General features: G+C 35.9%; 1 protein-coding gene across 4 annotated transcripts in view; it reads left to right on the top strand.

Annotated features, from left to right (window-relative positions):
- Positions 1-18,661, top strand: part of VMP1 (vacuole membrane protein 1) — a 141,253-nt gene that overhangs the window by 14,216 nt on the left and 108,376 nt on the right. For all 4 annotated transcript variants that reach the window (XM_032321153.1, XM_032321151.1, XM_032321152.1 and 1 more), the window contains exons 2-5: positions 6,373-6,474; positions 8,797-8,932; positions 10,231-10,321; positions 11,506-11,616. In XM_032321153.1, coding sequence (XP_032177044.1) covers positions 6,399-6,474; positions 8,797-8,932; positions 10,231-10,321; positions 11,506-11,616 — 414 coding nt within the window. In that variant the 5' untranslated portion in view covers positions 6,373-6,398. The remainder of the gene's footprint in view (positions 1-6,372; positions 6,475-8,796; positions 8,933-10,230; positions 10,322-11,505; positions 11,617-18,661) is intronic.

The raw sequence follows: 18,661 nt of genomic DNA, 5'->3' as shown, positions 1-18,661 counted from the left end.
CTCAGGTCACAATCTCAGGGTCCTGGGATTGAGCCCTGCATTGAGCCTCATGTGGGGCTCTGTGTTCAGTGGAGAAGCTGCTTGAGGATTCTTTCCCTCTCTTTCTGTACCTCCACCTTCCCCTCCCTCAAAAATAAATAAATAATTTTTTAAAAAAAGAAGTTCAAAAAGATTTAAGGACTTCTTTTTTCATGTATTCTTATTCAAATAATGAATTTTTCAGAGAATATACTGCTCAACCATGTGATAATCTTTGGCTTCTAGAGTCAGATGATCTAGTAGTCACTGATATTGTGCATGATGTTTGAATTACCTTCGGCTTTTTACCCCTGCACAAACTATATGAAAGCCTCACTGGTCAAAATATATTTATTACTGTTTGTGTAGATAATAAATTTCAGTTTCTTAATAGTTCTAGAGAAATAATACAGCTATTTTGAAGTACTCTTTGAATGAATATACTGAATAGTCTAATTATACACACTTCTAAAAGCAAGAAAGGTTACTGAAATATTCAAGTTAGCTGTCTTTGCATGCTTTGTATGAAGAACAGTGTGCATTATTGAAAAACCTGACTTAATATTTTTGTGAGAAAGTAGAGTCATTTGAATAAATGATTTTTTTTTTTCAAGGAAGTGGGTTCATTTTATTTGGGAATACAGTGGCCAAGAAAATTAGAATTGGTGGCTTCATCTCTCTTTTCCTTTTCTTGTTAAATTCTCCACTGATATTACTCTGGGATTTGCTGTTTTCATGTCATCCATAAATGTATTCTGTGTTGCTTTAGGGAATCAAAGTAATTTAGTTTCACATTGTTTTTGCATTACAAGTGTAGCTAATGTTTAAAATGAATGGAGTATTATAGTCTTAGCAGTGGATGTACAACCTACAAAGAACCTTTGTGAGCTGATTTTGGCAGTATTTTCTCAGCACTTCTGCCAGAAACAAAAGCCCCACATATCTTAATATCAATCTTTCATTTTAAATGCTTCAGCTATATTTAAACTCTGCTAGTTGCAACTTTTATAAAGCATTCCTTGTATCTAGATATATTTTCACAATGAGAATTATTATTTGATATTTGAGTAGTGCTTCTTTCCTTTTTTGTCTTCTAATCCTATCCATACACCTATAGTTTATTTTAACAGTTTCATTTCTAAAAATAAAACTTAACTTAGTTGCATGCTATTAAAATTGATATTACAACTTTCACTGCAAAATAAGCTCCATCGAAAGTCAGAAATATGTACTAGATTCCTGTTTGAGGAGATTTCAGTCCTATAAACAGACTAGGAATACTTTGGATTTATCCCCATGCATAGGAATCTGCCTGCCATCACAAATTTCAAAAAAAAATTTTTTAAAGACTTCGTTTATTTACTTTCAGAGAGGAGAGAGAGTATGAATTTAAAATAGCTGAAGAGTTGGGTGATTTTTCTCCAGTTACATTCACCTGTTCACACAGACCGTACGGATGCAGGTTGTTCCAGGGACAGTGCAGTTTTGCTAAGTGTAAATATGATTAAGATGGAGACAAAAGAATTGAGGATGTTTTCAAGGGAGTTTTAAAAGACAAGAAATAGTGTAAAATATTTTTTAAAATGGTTGAAGTCCAAAAAAAGTTTTCATGCTTTTGTAAGCTTAACTACTTATTTATTTAAAGATTTTATCTAAATAAAATCTTGACAGAGCGAGAGAGGGAAGAAAAGCAGGGGGCTTGGGAAAGGGAGAAGCAGGCTCCTTGCAGAGCAGTGGGCCCGATGCGGGGCTTGATCCCAGGACCCTGGGGTCATGACTTGAGCTGAAGGCAGACATTTAATGACTGAGCCACCCAGGCACCCCTATAAGCTTAACTATTTAGAACACAGGTGATTCTTTGCATGTTTAGCTTTATATTTATAGTTCTTTGGGAATGGCACAAGTTTTTCAAAAGTTTTTAAAACTGTGAACTTATTTTGTAGTAAGTAGACTGATTAAAAGAAAATAACTTCGTTCCCTTGGCTATTTATTACAAAAGTAAATTCCAGACTGTTTTGTTTTCCAGAGAGTTTTTTGAGTAGGAAATGTCAGTAAGCTGCTTTCTTTTTTAAGATATTGTGTAAGAATACATTATTTGCTCAAATGAAAATTCCTGTTGCAATATCTTTAAAAACATCTTCAAACAGTTGCATAATACCATTGTCGTAAATAAGGACTCAACGGACTCATTGTTTTGGATAAAAGTTTTGATTTTTTTTTTTTAATTTTTATTTATTTGATAGAGACAGAGAGAGTACAAGCTGAGAGAGAGGGATAGGCAGAGGGAGAAGGAGAAGCGGGTTCCCTTCTGAGCAAGGAGCCTGATGCTTCTGAGCAAGGGGCCTGATTCGGGACTCCGACCTAGGACCCTGGGATCATGACCTGTGGCAAAGGCAGAAAACCAGCTGAGCCACCCAGGCACCCAAAAGTTTTTAACTCTTAAAGTCAATACTATGGGAAAGAGTAAACTTGGGGAAATGAGGTCAGTTAATTCTATTTTGCAGGGGACAAGTTTTAGGATTTTTTTTTTCACAGCACACATGCCCCTTTGTGACTTGTTTATCTTTTTGCCACAAATTAATTACACTTTATTTATTGGAATGTAGGTGAATGGCTCTTCATCTCTGAAAAAAAATTGGGTACAGAATTTGTCTTAATATGAATGTACAAGTTTTAAGTTTTTACAGAACTTAAGTATGGCTTCTAGTTAAATATTAGAAGATAGAAAATCCTACACTTTATTTTTTGGTCCACTTCAGTTAATTTTATTCAGAAAGCGTGATTTGTGGAATACATTTACATTTTGTGAACCAATTGTAATGCTCTGGTTTTAGAGTATTTTCACAAAATAACTTCATTTTATCTTTTTTGTAATTGCTTAGACTATATCTTTTGAAAACATTTTTGCATAAGTATGACTTAAGTTTGCAGAATCAAAATTTCCAGCTTTAATGAACTCTTCTGAATATACTGAACTCTGAGCTCCCATATTTGCTCCTGTACTTTATTCCTCATCATTACAACTAGTACATATCTTGAATTCATACAAAAAGTGAGACAGTGTATTAGTATTTTATATACATTACCTTGTTTGATCCTCATAACAACCCTTTGATATGTGTCATGTTATCTCTATTTTACAGGTTAAAGAAATTCTTGTTTAGAGAGATTGAGAAATTTGTCCAAGCTCATGGAGTAGATTCATACAGAGTTTGAGTTTGAATCCATCTGTTAGACTCCAAAATCTGTTTTCTTCCCACTAAGTTAGATGCTGTGTATCTATTTCATTTTAAGTGAAATCCTGTGCTCATCTGGCTTCCCTAGCAGAAGAAGGAACCCTTTGGAGGACAAGGACCTTGTGTTATTCATATTTATGTCCTCAGAGCCTGGTACAGATTCCAGAATTTTTAAAATAAGCACTGAATAAAAGACACTGACATCACTGAAATGGTAGCAATGAGGCATGTACCAATGAAGTAGTTTCTCTAGTATAGGCACTTACTGCTTCATATACCTCCTACCCTTTTGATGTGGTTATATACATGCATGCCAAAAACACGCACACGCTCTTTCATCCTTACCTATCCTGCGACATTGAGAATTTGTTTTCATTTTGTAGATCGGAAAATCAAGATATAGGGGTGCCTGCCTGGCTCAGTTGGTAGAGCATGTGACTCTTGAGCTTGGGGTTGTGACTTTGAGCCCCACATTGGGTGTAGAGATTACTTAAAAATAAAATCTAAACAATAATAACAGCAACAAGCAAACAAAAGAAAAGATCTAGGGAAAAAATGTGGTTTGCTTAAGATCGCACCACTAGTTAGTGACAAATTTGGGGTGTGAATCAAGATTTTCAAACTTTTAACCTTATAACCATCTACTCCAGGCTATCCATCTGTGCTAGTGGAAACCTATACTTTATTTCCTGATTTGTTTATTTGCTTATTGAGAAATAATGGCAGGAAAACAAAGGTGTCCACAAATGGATTGTGTCTAAAGAAGACACCTTCTGTTGAAGTGATGGATGTATACTCTATGCTCAGTCTTTTTATAATATATATAGTCTTTCACTTATTTTCCTTTACAAAGCATATATTTTGCAAGTGGTAATTATAGTTAGAATTTTAGGCAAAGAATAAAATAGTTCCAACTAACAAACTGTAGGAAGATTAAACCCATGACCATATCATACTGTAATCCTGGTCTAGCAGGATTCCTGACACATTCAGAGTATATTAAAGACTGCTTTGCGGACTTGCTCAAAATACTGTGCTGCTGCTGCCTTTTTTTTTTTTTTTTTTAAGATTTTATTTATTTATTTATTTGATAGGCAGAGATCACAAGGAAGCAGAGAGGCAGGCAGAGAGGGAAGCAGGCTCCCTGCTGAGCAGAGAACCCGACGTGGGACTCGATCCCAGGACCCCGAGATCATGACCTGAGCCAAAGGCAGTGGCTTAACCCACTGAGCCACCCAGGCGCCCTGTTTTTTTTTTTTTTTTTTTTTTTTTTTTTTGAGAGAGAGAGAGAGAGAGAGCGAGCAAGCATGGGGGGTAGGGGCAGAGGGGGAGAGAGAGAATCAGCTCAATCGCAGCACCCCGAGATCATCACCTGAGCCAAAATCAAGAGTCAGCCAGGTGCCCTGAAGTACTTACTGTGCTTCTTGAGTAGTAAGATTTGCTTTACTAACACCTGAAGAATGATAACAGTTATAGGCAATCTGGTGTTTTTGTGTAGAATAATTATGTCAGCACAATTTATATGTTGTAGTACAGGACTTTTTAAAAAAGATTAATTTATTTATTTGACAGAGATCACAAGTAGGCAGAGAGAGTGGGGGAAGCAGGCTCCCTGCCAAGCACAGAGCCTGATGTGGGGCTCGATCCTAGGACCCTGGGATCATGACCGGAGCCAAAGGCAGAGGCTTAACCCACTGAGCCACCCAGGCACCCCTGTAATACAGGGATTTAAAGTAAAAATTTATACTTCTACATGTAATATGAAGCATGATATAAAGAGTGCATTTAACATATCTTAAACACTTAAAATTTTTATTCTTTTAGGCCAGTTTTTTTTTTTTTCAGTCGAATTTTTTCCTAATTTGTCTTCAATGTGTATCAACATTTTTGACATGTTTGGTAGTATAATCCATTTTTTTCTAATAATGCTTTAAAAAACTATGAAAGATGGGTAAAATTTGAGTAGTGTTTATAATATTAAATTATGAATCAGAAAGACTTCAGGGGGCGCCTGGGTGGCTCAGTGGGTTAAAGCCTCTGCCTTTGGCTCAAGTCATGATCTCAGGGTCCTGGGATCCAGTCCTGCATCGGGCGCTCTGCTCAGCGGGGGACCTGCTTCCTCCTCACTCTCTCTGCCTGCATCTCTGCCTACTTGTGATCTCTGTCTGTCAAATAAATAAATAAAATCTTAAAAAAAAAATAAAAGAAAGACTTCAGGAGCATCTGGGTGGCTCAGTCAATTAAGCATCTAACTCTTGATTTCGGCTCAGGTCATGATCTCAAGGTTTTGAAATCAAGCTTCATATTGGGCTCTGTGCTGGGCATGGAGCCTGCTTAAGGTTCTCTCTTGGGGCACCTGCTGGCTCAGTCGGTTACGCATCTGACTTAGGCTCAGGTCATGCTCTCTGGGTCCTGGGATTAAGCTCTGTGTCAGGCTCTGCCTTCAGCTGGGAGTCTGTTCGCGCTCTCCCTCTCCCTCTGCCCCTCCCCTGCATGTGCGCGTGCGGGTGCTCTCTCTCTGTCTCTCTATCTTAAATAAATAAAATCTTAAAAAGAAAAAAGATTCTTGGGACACCTGGGTGGCTCAGTGGGTCAAGCATCTGCCTTCGGCCCAGGTCATGATCCCAGGGTCCTGGGATTGAGTCCCACATTGGGTTTCTTGCTCAGCAGGGAACCTGCTTCTCCCTCTGCTTGCTGCTTCCCTGCTTGTGCGTGCTCTCTCTCTGACAAATAAATTTAAAAACTTAAAAAAAAAAAAAAGATTCTTTCTCTCCCTCTGCCCCCCCCCAAACTTCAGATAGTATAGCTTATCAATATTTGAAGGTGCTAGTATTTTATCTCCTTCTGCAATGGACAAAATGCCTCTAAATTTTAATCTGGAAGATCACTAGAATGACTGAAAAAGGCGTACAACTACATGGCTTTTATATTTTTACTATTTGTATTAGAGTTTCTATACAAATTATTCAAATCTTGGTTATAAAAGAAAATCAAAATATAAACACATTATCCAGATAACATACAGAATATTACTATCATGTTGTTTCTCAGTTTTATTCAGTCATAAATTCAAAGTAGAAGTATATAACATATCATTGGATTTTATTTGCTTTATTAGCTCCTCAAGAGTTATTGATCTATGAAATGGCAGAGAATGGAAAAAATTGTGACCAGAGACGTGTAGCAATGAACAAGGAACAATATAATGGAAGCTTCACAGGTAAATTATGGTGGTTTGGAGGGAGAAGATCTGCAGGTTTAAATTATATCCTTTCCATTGAAGTAAAATAGAAATATATCTAATACTTAATGTTTTTTGTTAATATAATAAGAAAATACGATTCTTGTATGTCTTATATAAGATTACAGAAGTCCCCCTGCCCCTTGTCTGCATTTTCTTTTTCCACGGTTTCAGTTACCTGTGGCTACCTGCTGTCCAGAAACAAAATGATCTGTTATTAGAAGGTCAGTAATAACCCAAAGCCAAGTTACAATGCCTACATCATTCACTCCACTTCATCTCATCACATAGACATTTTATCATATCACGTAATCTCAAGGACAGTACAGTAAGACACTTTGAGAGAGAGAGTTAACATTCATATAACTTATAGTATATTTTTATAATTATTTTATTATTACCACTGTAAATCTTGCTACCTAATTTATAAATTAAACTATAACAGCTATATAGATAGAGGAGAAAATATATATAGGGTTCAGTACTGTCTGTGGCTTCAGGCATCCACTGAGGATCTTGGAACATGTCCCCTACAGATAAGGGGAGACTACTGTAATTATCTTTTGTTTACTCCTCATAGTAAATGAAATTATGGGCCAATGCCTATATGGTGAATTTTGATAGTGATAGCAGAAGCAGCCTAGTCAGAGTCACATCAGGAGTGTTCTAGGTACAAGATTATTATTTGTTAATCTTATGGCATGTTAAGTATTTATTTGGTATTGTTTGGTGCTCAGTTTTATCATGCCATTTTGTAACTATAGAAGCAAATTATAAAGTTACTTATTATACTAATCCTAAATACACAAATATCAAAAAAGTCAGAATGTGATCATTGTGGGTTTATTTTAAATTTTTCATTTGTGACAAATTTATATTTTCACCAAATTTGGAGTTTGTGGTAAATTTCAGTGTATTTGACTCTTATTCATACATTTACCAAAAGAAAAAAAAAAAAAAGCCCTGAAAACCCTGAAAATTATCGCTTTTATTTACATAGATGGTTCAAGTAGGAACTTTCCATAATGTGTTTAAAGGGCAATGAAAGATTTTTCACTTCTCCTAATTGTAATGGTTTTCTTTTTGACTTCTGAATTGTTTGGCATCTGAAACATATTGCAGATAATATTTTGGCATGGTGCTAATATATCATAAAAATTCTCTTATGTTGGAAGAAGTACAGGCTCAGTGAAATAGTAGTTTCTCTTTATCTTGATCACTATATTGCCTTGCAGAAGACAATTTGCAGCACTTATCTGACTTTCGGTTACTCTGATCATTGATAAATTTTATATCATTTCACCAAGAGTTTCAGGATTCAGAGATAGGCATGCATATATCATATAGTCTCTTTTCATATTAGGAGCTTTTGCATGTTATTTTTTTCTGTCCTTTCTTTCAAAAAGCATGTACTTTTATATATTCTTCCCCTGCTGCCCACCCCTTGGAATTTCAAATTAATGTTAGTATGACACATTTACTCTCCTGTACTGTGGGCTTTTTTTTTTTTTTTTTGGCTTAATATTTCCTAGAGATTGTGCTATAATTGCACATGAAGAACTTCTTCATTATGGCTGCTTAATATCCCATTGTATGAGTATACCATACTTTAATCACTTCTCTGACTTCTGCTGTTAACATTTAAGTTGTTCATAATCTTTTGCTTAGACAAGTAACATTGCATTTAATAAGCTTGTCCAAGAGACATTTCACTTCATACCTAATCATTCTTAGAAACGTAATTACTGGGTTATAGGGTATATGCGTTTGTAATTTTGATAATGACCTTAATTGTACACTTACACACTTATTAAGTGTCAGACTCTTCTGAAAGCTTTACATACATTAGCTCATTTAATCTTTGCAGTGACCCTAAAAAAGTAAGTACTGTTTTCATCTTCATTTTAGAAAGGGGAAAACTGAGACATAGAAAGGTTAACTAACTTGCGCAGGGTCACATGACTTGTAGCCAGGATTTGGAACCAAGTAGTTTGCCTTCCGAACTCTAAACCACTTTGTTCTGTAATACGATACTAATTACCCTTCATAGAAGATGGGCTAACTTAGTATCCCAATAGCATACAAGAAAGGAAACTTGTGTCTTGAGAATGAAATGATTGCAAAAATAGTTCCCAGAGTAGAGTAGAAGCACTTAGTCTGTCTAGGACTTATCGTGTGAACACATTGCTTGTTTTTTGAGGTTAATATGCAGTCTTTCAAATGTGGTATGGAAAGTAGATAAATTTTGAAAGTGATTGGAAAAAGTGAACATTCTGTTTAGATTTCTGCGCTGTTTTTCAGACCCCTCTTCAATGAATGAAAAGAAGAGGAGGGATCGGGAAGAAAGGCAGAATATTGTCCTATGGAGACAGCCACTCATTACCTTGCAGTATTTTTCTCTGGAAATCCTAGTAATCTTGAAGGAATGGACCTCAAAGTAAAGAGTCTTTTATTACTTTTTATGTAAACCTTATTTACTAATTTTAGAAATCTTTAACATTCTCCTACTCTCTCTACCAACTGCTCTTTCAAAATGAATTAAATTTAGAATGTTTTAGGAGCATACTTATTTTCCTTTCTATAGTTTGAAGAAAAATAGATTAGGGGAACATGTTTTATTTGCTCACTGGATTATTACAGTTGACCCCTGTCTTATGTTGAATCTTTTATGCAAAGGAGAACATAGGAAATGAGAGAGAAGTTGGGCCTGTGTGCAATAGATACACTGATTATTTAGTAGGCCAGGGTTCAGGATACGTGGCACTTTTACTGATAATTTGAGCCAATGAAAAAGGACTCTGCCAAGGAAATGTGTTGTATCTTTAAGATTAGTACTTATGAGCCCTGTTTCAGATATCATAAAGACCAACTTGAACTTTTGCATGCCTTATCATTTTGGGCTTGCCTTTCTAAGTTATTATCTTTAATAATATCCTACGTTTTTATTGTACTTAGAGTTTATAAAACATTTTGTAACATTTTTCAGTTCATTTGGTCCTTACAGCAACTCTGAAACTAGTAAAACAAATACATGATTACAGTTGGCCCTTGAACAACATGGGGATTGGGGGTGCCAACCCCCACATAGTTGAAAATACAACTTTTGACTCCTCAAAAACATAACTACTAATAGCCTACTTTTGACCAGAAGCTTTGTGTATGTATTATATACTGTATTCTTATAATAAGCTACAAAGAAGAAAATGTTATTAAGAAAATCATAAAGAAGAGAAAATATATTTATAGTACTATACTGTAAAAAAAAAAAATCCACATATACTCCCGTGCAATTCTGACCCGTGTTGTGGTCAACTGTATTATAATTTTAAAAACAAGAAATAGAATCAGATTGGTTAAGTGTATCTCTCTAAGTGCAATACTTAGGGACTTTGACCCAGGTCCTCTAACTTGAAGGCCAGTGCTTTTCTCATTACATTATGATGCCTCTACCAGTGAGAGGTTGGGATGTAAACAAGATCAGACTTTTTTGGGTAAAGGAAAGGCTACAGTAGGGTTTATGATTAAGAAATTGGTTGTTCTGTACCCATTTATCTTCTCTTGACCTCCTTTTGTATCCCAAGAGACCATCGTGTTTAAGGACAGAAGAGTTCAGCCCCCAAAAAACTGATTCTATAGCTATGCTAAATAACCTAAGTGCTTCAACAAGAACTTGTTTTGGGAGTGATAAGTCTTGTGAGATATTTCATTTGTTTTTGTTTTTAAATTGTTTTTAAGATTATGGCATCGTCAAAGCATTGTGGTGTCTTTTTTACTGCTGCTTGCTGTACTTATAGCTACGTATTATGTTGAAGGAGCACATCAACAGGTAAGAGGTTCAGCAGCTTTTCTGTTCTTGTACCTCTTGTACCTCCCAAACAGTTTCAAAATGGAACTATTGTGGGTTTGATAAAATTTCTACCCTCCACATTTTTAGATTTGGTTTTGTTTTTTAAATTTATCTCATAACTGATATCTTACTGTCTTTCTTTTAAGACCAAATATTAAAAATATTCTTGTGGCAGTTGATGGCTGCTGAGCCTTTATATTTGGCATAGATCATTTTTACTTTCAAGAATTCAAATGTAACTTTCCTGATGATGTTTAGTCAGAATAGCATGAATCCTTTAGTCAGCACCAAAGTCTTCATATTTTCTATCACACCCTCCTGTGATCTGTCCAGATATAGTCATCCTCGATTGAAGGTTAGGGAGACATTCATTTGTCTGTAGTCCGTAAGTACAATATAACTGAAAGAAAATAGGACATTGTGTTAATAACTTTTGTTAAAATAGTAAAACAATGTATTCTAATAGGAAATGGTTTTAAAAGTGGTATTACTTTATTTTTTGAAGCAGTTAACCTCTAATCATAGAGAAGTTTTTATAGTTTTAAATGCATTTCTTTCAAATATTTTGAAGAAATCTGTGTGCGTCATTTAGAGTTTGTAAGGAACTGGTTAGATTAATGTATTTGCCAGTATGAGAATCTAGACTGTAGTGTCTGGAATTCCTCCAACAAGTCCATAGCTCAGTGGACTTCATTCAGCTTGCTCTTGTTTAAAAAACATCTTGGTCTTAAATAGACAAAAATAATTTTATTCCATTTTTTACTTGGATAAACAAGAATATGTTCCATTCACAAATATATAAATAACTGCCCACTCTCACTGCTGTTTATTACAATGCTTTCTTAAACAAAGTCTTTGTAACTTTCAGTTATCTTTAAAACTTTTAATTCTCATAGTTATCTTATTAGTAATTTGCATTTTTCCTGTAAATGGCATTTGCAATAGTAGGATTTTAAAGGCCTAAACCAAAAGCTTTATTACAATTAGATGAATTTTTTATGTAAGAATTAGGTCTCTTGAAGGGGTTTTTGCCCTTAATGCTTTCTTCCTACTAGAAACTTACTTTAGTTGGTTTGTTTTATTTTGATTGTAGGTAATAACACATTTTTGTTTAACAAAACTGTTTTGGTTTTTTTTTTCACTCTATCCTTTTTGTTTTTCAGTATGTGCAACGTATAGAGAAACAATTTCTTTTGTATGCCTACTGGATAGGCTTAGGAATTTTGTCTTCTGTTGGGCTTGGAACAGGGCTGCACACCTTCCTCCTTTATCTGGTAAGAATTATAAGGAAGATTGAAAGAGATGTTTTAATTGGTGCTTTTACTTCAGAAGTTAAATTTCTAAGATTTTTATTTACTTACCTTTGCATCTTAAAAGCATTCTCATCCTCAGATCAGTAAGTTTGATTTAGAATTCTGTTTTGTTTTTCCTTTTTGATTGAGGATTTTAAAAGAGAAGAGGGAAAAACCCTTGAGCAGATGAGATTATTTACTTAAATTAATTCAGCCAGGAAATGTTTTTTATCTTTCCGGATTTTGGAATAATGGTTCTTTTGCTTATGCAATTGTCGTTTTAATAGTAGAAGTTCTTTAAATATATGAAATTATCCATGTAAGCCAAGCCATGTAAGACTTAGAATTAATTTGAACAGTTTACTTTCTCTGTTAATCAGCAAATGAGAAATGATGTCTTCCCTCATGTCCTCTAATATCATGTATACACACCTGGATAGTCATTTTGGCATTCTCACTGAATATGATTAATGAAGTATTATGTGTGTAGAATTAAAAGCTTTCTTAAATCCTTTTAAATCAAAATATAAAATGTACCCCTCCTAAAAAATACTATTTTACTTAAGAAATTAGAGAGATAAAAGATAGGTTTTCAGGGCGCCTGGGTGGCTCAGTGGGTTGGGGTCTCTGCCTTTGGCTCGGGTCATGATCCCAGGGTCCTGGGATCGAGCCCCACATTGGGCTCTCTGCTCAGCAAGGAGCCTGTTTCCCCCTCTTTCTGTCTTTACCTGCCTCTCTGCCTACTTGTAGTCTCTGTCTGTCAAATAAATAAATAAATAATCTTTAAAAAAAAAAAATGTTTTCCACATGCATGGAAATTATAGCAGGGATAGGACCAGGGATGACTAGCAAGACATCTAGGGCACTGAATTTAAATGGTGCTTCCAGGGTCATGTAAGTATGGACTTGATGAGTGAGTGTTTCATTAAATTTTGTGCCCTGGATGCCTCTTATTTCACTGTATTCCTGTTCCTGAGGAATTGAAAGCAACTTCATACTTGAAATAGCTTGATCTTCATTGGGGAAAGACAGGTGAAAATTGTCACAGTGGTACTGATTGCCAAAATAAAGTTCAACACAGCAAACACTTCCAATCTTTATGCTTCAATGAATTCATTTCTGAAGCAGGGAAATAAGTGTTAAGGAGTGATTGTTCAGAAGCCTGCTAAATTAATGGCCTGAAGAATAATTTGAGGATTAATGTGTAATTCATAACTTCTTCAAGTCTAAAAGACTTTAAAATCTTAAATTTTAGAATTCTATTCATGATTCGTTGCGGATTTTATTCCACATAGGGACATAAATCTCAGAACTAATCCACAATAGTGTGTCTTTAATAATTACAGTTTTAGAAGTATAATGCTCTATAAGAGGTTGAGGGAGAAGGGAAAAGAATTACCGTTATAGGTTACCTTCTGTTCTTTTCTAGACCTTTTCTCTGAGCTTCCTTGGGAAAACAAGATTAAGGAATTCATTTGTAGCATTTGATTAATTTAGAACTATCTAAAAAGCAACCCAGGTAGCAGATTCTGCCAAATATTAAGAGGGATTCTAATGAAACTTAGAAATTCCACAATAAGTTAAAGGAATTTGAAACAAGAAAGTTTTTTTTTTTTTTTAAAGATTTTATTTATTTATTTGACAGAGAGAAATTACAAGTACACTGAGAGGCAGGCAGAGAGAGAGAGAAAGAAGCAGGCTCCCTGCTGAGCAGAGAGCCCGATGCGGGACTCGATCCCAGGACCCTGAGATCATGACCTGAGCCGAAGGCAGCGGCTTAACCCACTGAGCCACCCAGGCGCCCGAAACAAGAAAGTTTTATGTTTCCTGTTTCTTTTCATATCCGTGAGAAACCTTTATAAAATGACATTTATAAAATGTGTTCATTGATCCATGTATCCAGTAAAGAATTTAGAAAGATACAAATAATCATTTATTATAAAATTCATTTGAGTGAAAAGTCAAGTCTTTGCTTTCCTAAATTAAGTAGTTCTGCTGGGAGATCAGAGGGCAGATTTAATGGGGTTTGGTTAGGCTTTTCACACGTGTAGAAGGAATTCTTCAGGAGTTATTTGAAGGAAGGTATTATACTCTCATTAAAGTCAGTACTGTATATGTTGCACTAGTTTAGCAACTATGAAGAATTAGTTAAGGAACATCTGAAATTGTATTACATTGTACTTAAGAGCCATATAAAAGTTTTGTGGCAAGGCACCTGGGTAGTGCAGCCAGTTAAGTGCCCAACTCTTGCTTTCAACTCAGGTCATGATCTCAGGGTCATGAGATTGAGCCCCATCTCTGGCTCCACTCTGGGCATGGAGCCTGCTAAAATTTCTCTGTCCCTCTCCCTCTGCCCCCTCCCCCATGCACTCTCTCTCTTTTAAATAGATAAATAAATCTAAATAAATAAGTAATGGTTTTGTGCCATTATCACTGCTAATAATAAACTGGGGTCCATAGTGGATCAGGTCACGTTTTAGCATTAAGTAAAATTTTTATTGTATTATTTTATTTTATTTTTATTATTATATATTTATAAAATTATAAATATAATATTAACCAATAATATTATATATAATATCTATAAAATTCATAATACTTATGTTATTTTTATTATATTATATTTTATTTATTTAGATTTTATTTTTTAAAAACTTTTAAAGATTTTATTTATTTATTTGAGAGAGACAGAGATAGTGACAGAGAGCACAAGCAGGGAGGAGAGGGAGAAGTAGGCTCCCCACTGAACAAAGATTCTCCACGCAGGGCTCTATTCCAGGACCCTGGGATCGTGACTGGAGCTGAAGGCAAACAATTAACCAACTGAAGCCACCCAGGCACCCTTAGAATTATTTAAATGTGCTAAAATTAAATACAAGTAAAATAACCAGATCCCATACATGATACTGGCTGTAGTGTGGGAGATAGATTGCAAGTGGGAGAGAAAGAAGATGGGCAATTATGATAATCCTTCTGAGAGATGAGGCTTTTGTGGAGGTAGCAGGAAGTATGTAGAGGAGGGGAGATTACAAAAAAGAACTTGCAGAGAGAAAAGGCAAGCAGAATGACACCAAAAGATGGCATAAATTTTTAATATTTCAGAAGAGTGGTTAGTAGCATTGAGATGAATAGGACAAATCTTAGAGAAATGTGATTAGTACAAAGATGTTGTGATTTGGTTACGTGGGAAGGAGCCAGAGATAACTGTTGGTTTTTTACTTGAGTAGATGTTGATATTATTAACTGAATAGTTTTGTGTTCACTTGTGTATTCAGTATGTATTATAAGTATCTAAAAAGAGAAATTATAAGTATCTAAAATGAGTAATTATATTGCAATGTAGATGAGATCTTCACCTGATCCACATGGGTTGCTGGTGCCAGTGATTGGACAGAAAAGAAGGGGAATTTGCAAAGAACTGAGAATTCACCTACCTACTTACCTTCCTCCCTTCCTTCCTCCTTCCCTTTGTTCATTGTTCCTTCCTTCCTTCCTCCCCCACCTTTTTAGAGCAAGAGAATGATAGCATGCCCACAAGCAAGGGAGAGGGAGAGAGAGAGAGAGAATCTTAAGGAGGCTCCATACCCAGGGCTCGATCTTAGGACCCTGACTGGAATCATGACCTGAGCCAAAACCAAGAGTCAGTTGCTTAACCAACAGAGCAACCCGTGAACCCAGCCTCCCTCCCCTCCCTCAACCTGCCTGCCTGCCTTCCTCCCTGTCCACCCACCCTTCCCTCCTTCCCGCCTTCCCTTCCTTCTTTTCCTTTACTTCTGGCTGGCTGGCTGGCTTTGCTTGCATTCTTTATTTTTGGACCAGTTTTAGGGCTGCAGAAAGGATAAAGTTTCCATGTATCGTTCTACACCCACACACAGCTTCCCCTATGTTTTGTTTTGTGTGTTTTTTTTTAATTAAAGATTTTATTTATTTATTTGACAGACAGAGATCACAAATTGGCAGAGAGGCAGGCAAGAAGGTTGGGGGAAGCAGGCTCCCTGCTGAGCAGAGAGTCTGACTTGGGGCTTGACCTTGGGATCATGATCTGAGCTGAAGGCAGAGGTTTTAACCCACTGAGCCATGCAGGCACCCCTATTTTTTTTTTTTAAATGAGGTATGATTGACATGAATATATATTAGTTTTAGATATACAACCTGATGATTATTTCACTATTAATAATATTTTACTTTCGTATAAAACATTTGTTACAGTTGAGCCAGTACTGATATATTATTAACTAAATCCAATTGCTTACATTGGAATTCATTTTTTGTTTTACAGTTCTATGGGTTTGACAAATACATAATGTGATCTATCCTCCATTATAGTATTATATGGAATAGTTTCACTGCCCTAAAAATTGCCTCTGTTCCACCTATTTATTCCTACCTTCCACCTCTCTTCTGCCCACAAACCCTTAGTAACCCCTGATCCTTTAATTGTCTTTGTAAGTTTGGGCTTTTTCAAAATGTCGTATAGTTGGATTTATACATCTGTCTTTTTCTGCCTGGCTTCTTTCACTTAACAGTATGAATTAAAAATTCCTCCCTGCTCAGCGGGAAGCCTGCTTCTTCCTCTCTCCCTCCCCACTGCACTCTCCCTCTCTCTCTCAAATAAATAAAAAAATCTTTAAAAAGAAGAAAGAAGGAAAGAAAGAAATTCCTCTATGATCTTTTTTATGGCTTGCTACCTCATTTCTTTTTTAATGCTGAATAATATTCCATTTTCTGGATGTACCCCAGAGTTTGTTTATTCATTCACTTATTGAAGGATATCACAGTTATTTCCATATTATAGCAATTATGAATCATATCATGCACTAAGTTTTTGTGTGTATATGAGTTTTCAACTCATTTGGGTAATTACCTAGGGGCATAATTCATGGGTTGTATATGTTAATTATTGGTATGTAAGTAAGCAGTTGACTTGTATATTAACTTTGTATACTGCAACTTTGTTATAACAATGTTTCAGAACTTTTTTGTTTATTCTTTAGGATTTTCTACATTGATAATCATCTCATCTGCAAATAAGAAGTTTTATTTCTTTCATCTTAATCTGTATACCTTTTCATTTTCTTTTCTTACTGTATTACTTAGGTCTTCCAGTGTGGTAGTGAATAGAAATGGTGGGGGAACATCAAACCTTGTTCCCAATCTTAGTAGGAAAGCCTCTAGTTTCTCACCATTAAATATCATGTTAGCTGTAGGGTTTTTGCAAATGTACATTATTGAGTTGATAAAGCTCACTTCTCTTCCTAGTTTGCTCAGAGTTTTGTCAGGCATCAGTGTTGTCAATACTTTTTTAGGGGCGCCTGGGTGGCTCAGAGGGTTAAACGTCTGCCTTCGGCTCAGGTTATGATTCCAGAGTCCTGGGATTAAGCCCCACATCAGGCTCCCTGCTCTTTGGGAAGCTTTTTAGGGGCGCCTGGGTGGCTCAGAGGGTTAAACGTCTGCCTTTGGCTCAGGTTATGATTCCAGAGTCCTGGGATTGAGCCCCACATCAGGCTCTCTGCTCTTTGGGAAGTTTTTTAGGGGCGCCTGGGTGGCTCAGAGGGTTAAACGTCTGCCTTTGGCCTAGGTTATGATTCCAGAGTCCTGGGATTGAGCCCCACATCAGGCTCCTGCTCTTTGGGAAGCTTGCTTCTCTGTCTCCCTGCTTCTCTGTCTGCTTATGCACTTTCTTGTGCTCACATGCTCTGTCTCTCTCTCTCTTTAATAAACAAAGAAACAAACGAATAAATAAACAAACACTTTTTAGACAGTAGTGATCAGAAATGGATTAAAGAACAATATAGCAAACAAATTCAGTATGTAAAGTCTTTGTTAAAAAGAAGTAAACTCAGTATGTGACATTTCCATTTGATCAGATTATTTTAGTTTTTAGACCTTTTCATTTCTTTCTTTCCTGAAGAATCCTTTTCAGGATTCCTGAAGTGTAATAGGGCATATGAAGAAAAATGAGCAACTACAAAAAAAATAATTTTCAGGGAAGTTGAGCAAAAGGAAAATTTAAGATATCACTGTTCTTTATTTTTCAATTGCCTGGTTGGGATGGAAGTCAGGTTGCAAGAAGTTAACACCACTGTTACTACTACTGTTAATACAGTAGCAAACATTATCATTGTACTTGTCATAGTCATACTAACTAAAGTCAATTCTATTCTTTTTTAATCCTTATTTAATATTTATTTTTATGGTATAAATACCTTTGGGGAGATTTTGCATTCCCGGCATCATATTTAACTCCAGCCACAGATTTGTTTTGACCAATGAAATTTGGGCATAAGTGATAGCTGTTGGTTTGTGGCAGAAACTGCAAGGTTTGTCACACTCTTTCACCTATCCATTGTTGAAGATGGAGCCTGAGACTCTGTAATGAACAGATTCCCTTTACCATTCTGTGATGGGTATGTATAGGAAGGGAGAAATCAACATTTTTATCTTAAGCTCCTGAGATTTTTGGGTTGTTGTTATAGCTTATCCTGAATGATAGACTAACAATTACTATATGTTTACTATGTGCCAGGCTGTGTGCTTAGCACTTTATATGAATTATTTTATGTTGTCCTGCCAAGAGGAAGGTAGTCAATAACCAATAGGATATCAGATGTAGAGGAAAAAAATTATTCAATAAGTATAGACTGTCCGCTTATAAATAGATCAAAATAGCAAGGAAACCAGAAGCAAAAGCAGAATCAAGTAAAGGTCTAAAAATTTTACCTGTGTTATTTAAGAAGCTATTCTATAAGACCAGTGCTCTAACCCCTGAGCTATGGAGCCTTCTCCTTAAGAAGCTATTCTAAATTTTTTATTTTTAAAACTTAACACTTTCTTGGTGCTAGGTGATCACGAGTTCATCCTTCTACACTCCTCTTGCCTTTTATCTGTGAAACGTGATTGTGTTTTGAAAGTCCTAATTACGGGGCGCCTGGGTGGCTCAGTGGGTTAAGGCCTCTGCCTTTGGCTCAGGTCATGATCCCAGTGTCCTGGGATCGAGCCCCGCATTGGGCTCTCTGCTCAACAGGGA

The sequence above is a fragment of the Mustela erminea genome, chromosome 18 (assembly GCF_009829155.1).
Source record: "Mustela erminea isolate mMusErm1 chromosome 18, mMusErm1.Pri, whole genome shotgun sequence".
NCBI classification, from domain to species: domain Eukaryota; kingdom Metazoa; phylum Chordata; class Mammalia; order Carnivora; family Mustelidae; genus Mustela; species Mustela erminea.
Note: the sequence above shows the minus strand (reverse complement) of the source record. Positions and strands in the feature narration are given on the sequence as shown.